The sequence below is a fragment of the Centroberyx affinis genome, unplaced genomic scaffold, assembly GCF_046629955.1.
Source record: "Centroberyx affinis isolate AG114_WGS23_722 - 3 ecotype Tasmania unplaced genomic scaffold, CSIRO-AGI_Caff_v1 ptg001058l_1, whole genome shotgun sequence".
Classification (NCBI taxonomy): Eukaryota; Metazoa; Chordata; class Actinopteri; order Beryciformes; family Berycidae; genus Centroberyx; species Centroberyx affinis.
Genome location: NW_027279609.1, coordinates 968,595 through 977,015, shown reverse-complemented (window position 1 = coordinate 977,015; position 8,421 = coordinate 968,595). Strand labels below are relative to the sequence as shown.

Here is an 8,421-nt window from a genome sequence, read left to right as displayed (position 1 = left end):
AGTCAAATACATCCAGTGGACTGAGACGGAAGCTGACTAATGGATTGAGAGTAACAGAGGATATGCAGAGGTTTCTGGGAGGGGGGTGCCATCTGGGAGACTGCCACCCAGCTCAGCTATATAAGACTCAGCAGACCAAGAAGGGACTATGAAACCGCTCCAGAAAGCCAGGGAGGAGACGCACAGCAAGAAATCCTCGCACTTTACCATCCCTCTCCTAGACGCTCGCCAGAAAGGAGCACAGGTGAGAATCTTCAAACCATCTTCCTTACAAACATCCACAACTTCTGGGTAAGATTTCATTCACCTCAGAGTGCTGCTTTACTGAAACTGTAACTTTCTCTCTCTCACTTTGTTCATTTTTCAGAAGCTCAAACAATGAAAAGCACCCACTCTTTGGCTGGACTCCTGCTCCTGATCATCATTCAAAGCAGTTGGCAGGTTCCTGACCAGGACACAGAGGGAAACCCTATGTAAGATCTCCTTTCTGTCATTCACATGGAGCCTTCTCATCTCTGTGTAACAGCATCTTCTGAACGTTCAATTATGTGTCTTTGTGTAGCCTATTGACAGAAAACTCCATGTTCAACGAACCCAGTGAGCTCCCAAACATGAAGAGACATTCAGAGGGAACGTTCTCCAATGACTACAGTAAATACCTGGAGACGAGGAGAGTGCAAGACTTTGTCCAGTGGCTAAAGAACTCAAAAAGAAACGGGTGAGTGTCACTTTCTCTGACTGAATCTCTTGAATTTATTAGAATATGAATGATTTCTAATATGACTCAACTCTGTAATATAGTGAAAGGATTGCTAATGTCATGAAACAACAATGAAAATGCTTTTTATTTCATTTAAAGTAGTTGCTATAACATCTAGAAAATGTTTTGGATCATCAGAACCATCATTCTGACTGTTGTATTTCAGAATAATGTGGATTTTAGTCTTACTTTACCATGCCAGAGGAAATGTATATTTGTATATATTTTACTTATATCATCTAAATGTATCTGACTTTATAGCAGTCCCATCAGACGTCATGCGGACGGCACCTACACCAGTGATGTGAGCTCCTACCTGCAGGACCTGGCAGCCAAGGATTTTGTGTCCTGGCTTAAGGCTGGCCGAGGCAGAAGAGAGTAGACTCAACCTGAGGGCGCCACCGACCCTTGACACTCCCAGAATAAAGCAACAAGTCATTAGATTTCACACTGACTCTGTGCCATTATATGTTTTACAACCTGTACTACCCTTTTCCTTGGTCATGCTATTAAATTCCCCTCATACAAAGCTCTTTGTTGGTCCTCAATGGTTGAAGGAAGTACTGTTGTCAGCTATGTTTGAAATGTGTATCACCTATCACTTATTATCAAGCCTTCAGGATGGTGTTATGATTCCATTTTTTAACATTTCACATCTTGGCATTTTCATCTTCCTTCTCACATAATTATGTAACTGTCACCGTATTGATCTGTATCTGAATTGCAACTTGGATAATTACTTCTGTAGATAGTCTCAATATCTTTCTTATTCATATAAACTCAGATTTAGTTTTCAATAAAGAAATGTGTACAATCTATGAGTTCCCTCTTTTAAAAAGCTTTAAATATTGGTTTACACTTGAACGTTGGCAACAAAGCATCAGCTCTATCATAGAATATATGAATTGAGGTTGATCCAAATAGGATGCACCAGTTAATATCCACTCCAATTGTATTACATACAGTTGGAGATCAAATATAACAGCAGAGAGAACATGGTCATTTTCATTTAAAACAATATCAGTTTCAAAATGAAAGTGTTTTTTACAGAACCCATTTGTCTCATGGCAGCCGCCTAGCAGCTCTCTCGCTCGCTCTCTCTCTTTCTCTCTCTCTCTCTCTCTCTCTCTCTCTGTCTGTGTCTGTGTCCACGTGCAGAATGCAGATCCGACCTACACACCCACCAGACACCATATGAGGCGCCAAACCGAACAAAAGCCGAGCGAAAATTGCGAGAGGAAACAAATGTATGAGAGAGATGTTGAAGGACTGTTAAGGTGCACGAGAGAGAACGAGTTACCGCGCGAGAGAGGTTGAAGGTGCGCAAGAGAGGATGAGTTCCACCACGCGAGAAGGATCGAGTAGCCTATGTTATGGTGCGCAAGACAGAAAAAGTTCCACGTGAGAGAGGTTGAAGGACCGTTTAGTTCTTGTGAAGGGTGGAACAGCTGAACCTTAGCCATTAAGTGCATCTGTTTACTCATTCTTCTATTTCACATGATACAATGCAATGATTTGCAGCAGTATTTCATTGAAATTAAAACCTGTGTGCTGTTTGCTGAAGAGAGTGTGCGAAATGTTTGCTAATTGTCCTTCCCTCTATGCAGCATGATGGAAAATTATAACCAGACAAACATGATAAGCAGTTTCTGAGGCAGAAAAAAACCCACACTTGTCAGTAGGTTCAAACTGACAACATTATGCTCAGTGGAGCTGAGCCTTACCCCTACACTACTGTGGCTAGGTGCTGGCACTGTGCAAGACGTCGGTTCTATAACAAAGAAAGAGTGTCCAAAGGGGTGAAAATCACTACAAGTCAGCGCATGGCGCAAGTGCATTTAGGGCGTGTCCAAATCCAAATTGCTAGTTAAACGACGCACAATGTGGACGCAAAGTAAGGCGCAAGGCACAAAGGGGTTGTACTAAGTCCCTTAATTAATCATAGGTGTGTTTTGGGCGTAACATGAACTCAACCAATCAGAGTGTCATCTCCCATTCCCTTTAATAAGAGCCAGGTGCGCTTGCACCTTGGTGCATTGCTATTTAAATGGCGGATTCGGCAAGTTGGAGAAACAAACGTTTTTCTGCTGAGGAAACAGATCTGCTCGTGCGCGATGACGATGTGTGTGTGCGTCGGGTAGGCCTATGTTGTGCGTCGAGTGAAGGTAAGCAGTTTATTTTCAGGACTTTTTGTTGGGCTGTGCTTTTTACATATTTACTGTATTGTTTTTCTTGGTTGTAGGTTGCGTATTTAGCAATTGGCAATGTGTGATGATGGTTAACGGGACATGTACGTTGCGCATTTGGCACTGCGTAATGGTGAAAGCATATGGCAGTTTGGCAACAAAATACATGTCAGGAATGAAGTAAAGTGCAAATTTCCATAGTAGATGATCCTATTTTTCTATTTTGCATGGTAATGTTGTGTGTGTGTGTGTTTGAGAGAGAGAGAGAGAGAGAGAGACGCATCTTAATATCTGAATAATGCGGCCTTTAAATAGCAGGAAAATACTGCGCCAGACTTTAGACCAGGTTTTTGTTGGTCAATGGCGCAATTGCTTTCCGCTGCCTCACGATAGCAATGCGCCAACAATGCGCCTGACCCACACCTCATTTTAAGACCAACACGCCCATGGGCGCAAAGATGGGCGCAAGTACATTTGCTATTTAAACAATGTGGGCGCTGGGCGTGAAAATGACAACTGCGTTGGTCAGAAACTAGCAATGACACTTGCGCTGCGCTTTGCGCCGTTTTGCGCCGGGTGTAAGATAGGGCCCAAAATAGTGTAAGAGAAGATAGCTAACGTTAGCTAATTTAGGTGTTTAAAAAGTGAGTGAAGAATAATAAGAAAAGTATAAATAATATGAAAACTATTATAGTATACTATTATAATGTTATAATATAAACAATAAGAAGTAATTAGGAAGAACAGTATGCCCCTTCCCAATATTCATGTTCACACTACATACACAAATAAGTAATAATCACTTTGGTTATGTTGTCCTTTCAATCAAGAGGCAACTTTAGGTATGTAAAATGTATTGATTATTGTATTCTTTTGTAAGTCCAATCACATTAAATGCTATTCATTGTGTTTAACAGGCTGTGAGTGGGATTTTTTTTTTAAGTATTTCTCTTCCTCTTTACAGGTTTGCACTGGTGACTCTGGAGTCATCAACTCTACCTCCTGCGAGTGTCCCCGTGGGGAGTACAAGTGCAGCCACTCTGCTGCTTTGATGATCTGGGCCATCCACAACCTCAGCTCCACAGATGTTGAGTGCCAGTGGAAAAAGCCCAATGTGCCATCAGAGAAGGTCAAGGCAGTGGAGGAGCTTTTTCCAGTGCGGGAGTACAAGCCTCTGACTCATGCAGTAACCCCGGATGACCGTAAGTGGCTGCTCAGTCAATTCCAGGGCCGGTTTACTGGGATTTCCTGGCTGCTCACTCCTGAGCCTGAAACCCTGCAGGAACCTCTGCTTCACCTCCACTGACTGCATCATAGCCACCCACAAACACCTGGGCAGTGATGGCATCCTTGCGGCTATGAAGACGTCAGTGGAGCAGCTAATGGCCATCCAGACAGCGACAGTGGGGCAGAAGGACAATCATCTCTGGCATGCTCTGAGGAAAGGTCGGCTGATAGCAAGCAACTTTGGAAGTGTGCTGATGGTGAAGCGTGTCACCCCTTCCCTCATTTCCAAGCTCTGTAGGAATCAGGACCTGCATGGAGTACTGGCTGTACAGTGGGGTATAGCTAATGTGCAGGAATGGATCAAGGCATTTGAAGAAGCCACAGGCATGAAGGTCAGAGGGTCTGGTTTGTGGCTGGCTGACTCTGGGATCCTGGGTGCCTCCCCTGATGGTCTGGTGGGAGAGACGGACATCATTGAGGTGAAGTGCCCATTCTGGTGGAGGGGCCATACTGTTGAGGAAGCAGTGCAGGAGAAGTCCTTCTACCTTCATCAGGAGGAAGGTGGCGCCTACCGCCTGAAGGAGGATCACACTACTGGCACCAAGTACAGGGGCAGCTTCACATCTCTGGGAAGACCACCTGCTACTTCACCATCTGGACACGCGAGCAGTGTGTGATCATACCCATCTCCCGTGATGACTTCTGGCAGCCTAATTTGGGGATCTTGGAGTCCTTCTACAAGGATCACATGCTTCCACAGCTTGTTTAGGACTGTCAATGGACTAAAACATTGTTTGTAAATAGTTAAAAAATAGTTAATCATTTCTGAGATCAGTTCACCTTTGTACATCCTTGAGGATTTCTACATTGTTAAATTTGTTATTTTTTTTCTAAAGCTGTTCTAATGGTTCTATTTGTTATTTTATTTATGTATTTTTTTATTTATTTTTTGGGAGGCAATGGATCAGCATTCTCGCCGCACCATCTGTCAGTACCTGGTAACAGGGAAGCTAATGATCCAAAACAGGAAAAAAGGAAATCAAAACAATGAGGATCTCCTCCGGAATACCAGGGAAGTCGTTGCCACCGAGGATCCTGTCCAGCTCATCGTCCGGAGAGACAGCGCCATGGTCAGCCCAGCTACCGTCGCTGCTTCCCTCCACCTGGAGCGCCGTGAAGGCGTCCGCCCGCCACTGCAGTTCCTCCACAGGCAGTCGAGCACAGTATTGGCAGGCGGCCTGCGGAGTCAACGCTCCGGCGTGAACGGCGCCCAGGCAAGCCTCGCAGCGGGGGTGGAGGTCCGACAGCAGGATGTAGCCGGTCCGGCAGGCGGCACAAAAGCGGACAGCTCCTCCGGCGACGACTTCTTCCGCAAGCGGCGAAGCGCCGCGAAGCGGAGCCAGTTTCCTTTCGGCGCCCATGTTAACCGATTTGACCGTTCAGACCGGGCGCGCCGCGCCGCACCTCGGCGCGGAGCTCCGCGTCCGGCTCGCGATCTGGAGCGCCAGTTTCGGCGTCTGCGCGGCGCGCATTTCACAGGAAAACGCCATAGAAAACACTATAGATGGTCATATCTCCATTATATCACCACAGAATCACAAATATATTAAATTATCAACTTACCAGGGTCTTCACTGTTGTTGTTGATGAATCAATCTGCACTGATGCAAGTTTTAAATGCAATACATTGTAGGATGATGATCTATCTGGTTTTGAATTATCACTTGTCTTTTGAAAATTGCATCTGTTATTGAGTTACCACAAAAGTAAACAAGGATACATGTTTAAGTTTGTTTATTTATAGGCTACTTAATTTATTTAGGCCTATATGTCATTATTTAAAGAGACAGAGATAGAGAGAGGGGGAGCGAGAGATATCTCGGTCCCCTAGGCTTTCCTAATTATTGCCTGATCACAAGTCACGACTCTTGCTGAGAAAACAAACAAATAAACGTGACAGCTTTGATATGAGGGAGTTTGTGAAGAAAGGGGGAAATTAAGAAGATGGAAAATATAAAGTTCATCCCTGATGTGGAAAAGTCCAGTGAGCTGTCAGCAGTGTTTCTACAAGGACAGCAGTGAACAGATGAAGCTTTGGTGGCTGTTGGAACACAGTGTCAGCAGCTACAGCCTGTTTCCACAGGGTTTTCTCCTCCTGTAGAGCAGAATCGCTTGGTGACCGGCGCGGAGAAATGCGCGTCTGGTGTGAACAGCCAGGCTCCTGCTCGCGCGTGAATTGACGCTTCGCGGCGCTTCGCGGCGCTTACGCTTGCGGTCTGAACCCGGCGTTACGCTTGCGGTCTGAACCCTTGATCGCTGAAGAAATTTTGGGAGCAGAGCTCAGGTCCCGACACTGTATATTCTATAATTGAGGACCTGAGTGTAGCCACTGTAGCGTAAGTGGCGGGAAAGAAAATCTTCAGACTGTACATGCCGAGAGGGATAAACCCAATAGCGACAGCTCTTCGACAGCGAAGACTATACAAAATAGAACTGAATTGCCAAGAGTGGAAGTTCAGCAAACAATGTTTTATAATAACTACTGAGGATACAAAACTGCTTCTACAGAATATTAACATATATAAATCACCAGGGCTAGATGCGATACGTCCTAGGATTTTAAAGGAATTGGCTTGTGTGACTGCCGATCCTCTAACAGTATTATATAATCAATCGCTAGAAGAATCAATTTTACCCTGTGATTGGAAAGAGGCACAAATCAGTGCAATTTTCAAAAAAGGAAATAAGTCATTAGCAGGAAACTACAGGCCAGTTAGTCTGACATCTGTAGTATGCAAGGCAATGGAAAAACTAATCAGGGCATATATTTTTTGTGACCATATGAAGTCAAACAGACTTTTTAGTAATAAGCAGCATGGATTTATATCTGGAAGATCGACTACACTTCAGCTTCTCACGGTTCTTGATAAGTGGTCAGCAGCTTTGGATAGACAGTCAGTCGATTGCATATATATGGATTTCCAAAAAGCTTTTGATACAGTTCCTCATAAAAGACTATTGTCAAAATTAAAATCCTATTGCATAGACGGCAGAGTTACAGACTGGATACAGGACTTTTTACGTAATAGGAAACAGCAGGTGGTGGTAAATGGGGCCATTTCAGAATGGAAATCGGTGACCTCTGGAGTTCCACAAGGATCTGTGCTGGGCCCTGTACTCTTTGTTGTGTATATAAATGATTTACCAAGTGTGATACAATCTGATGCATATCTTTTTGCAGACGATACAAAAATATTTAGAATAATTACCAAGGACACTGATACAGCCCATCTTCAAGAAGATCTCCATAGCATGAGTAATTGGTGTGATCGGTGGTTACTGAAATTAAATCCAGAAAAATTTAAACATTTACACACTGGGAAAACAAGTGTCAACATGGTTAATTACACAGTTGGAGAATTGGTGGTTCAGCAAGTGAAAGAGGAAAAGGACATAGGTGTTGTGGTTGATAGTTCACTTGAATTCCATATGCACATTTCTGAAAAAATTAAAAAGAACTTTTCAAAATGTATGCAAGGAAATTGTTTTACCATTATATAAATCCTTGGTGAGATCTCATCTTGAATTTGCAAGTTCGGTCTGGTGTCCTTATAACTTAAAATATATAGAAAAAATTGAGAAGGTTCAGAGAAGAGCTACTAAACTAATTCCAGGTCTGAAAGAGATGTCATATGAAGAGAGGTTAAGAAAATTACAACTACCAACTCTAGTATACAGGAGACATAGAGGAGACATGATTGAGGTCTATAAGCTTGTTCACAGAATATATGATACCACAGCCGAGCCTGTCATCCACTTTTGGAATAATAGGTATGAGTTAAGAGGGAACTCTTTAAAATTATTTTCACTAAGGTGTTTCTCTGAAAAGAGAAAAAACGTCTTCACACTTCGTGCTGTAAGAGCATGGACAGAGTTTCCAGGGGATGTAGTACATGCTCCTTCAGTTAATTCTTTTCAAAAATAGATTGGATAAATTCTGGTCAACAAAGGATATTTTGTATAATTATAAAGCTGATTTGTGATTATTTGTGATTATCTGTGAAATTATTGTGATTTTAAAAAAACTATATTGTGGTATTTTTTTGTTGTATGGTTGTTTGTTTTGAGTTTTAGAGTCTGGTGTGGACGATTTATATCCTGTACCAGAAAATTTTCAATACATTTAAAATAAATACATTTATCCTATACTGATCTTACCATCAGTGTCTGAGCTGAGGGTCTAAGCTG

At 43.0% G+C, this 8,421-nt stretch overlaps 1 protein-coding gene across 1 annotated transcript; it reads left to right on the top strand.

Moving 5' to 3' along the window:
- The first annotated feature begins 378 nt into the window (after window positions 1-378).
- Window positions 379-1,142, top strand: gcgb (glucagon b). Its single transcript, XM_071523060.1, has 3 exons — window positions 379-473; window positions 563-718; window positions 1,022-1,142. The coding sequence occupies exons 1-3, from the start codon at window positions 379-381 to the stop codon at window positions 1,140-1,142; spliced, it is 372 nt and encodes a 123-aa protein (XP_071379161.1).
- The last annotated feature ends 7,279 nt before the right edge of the window (window positions 1,143-8,421 follow it).

Excerpts from the sequence above, each read along its gene's own strand:
- gcgb (XM_071523060.1), top strand. The coding sequence starts at position 379 with ATGAAAAGCACCCACTCTTTGGCTGGACTCCTGCTCCTGATCATCATT. Across the intron at positions 474-562 it reads GACACAGAGGGAAACCCTAT|CCTATTGACAGAAAACTCCA; the intron begins GTAAGATCTCCT and ends GTCTTTGTGTAG. Across the intron at positions 719-1,021 it reads AAGAACTCAAAAAGAAACGG|CAGTCCCATCAGACGTCATG; the intron begins GTGAGTGTCACT and ends CTGACTTTATAG.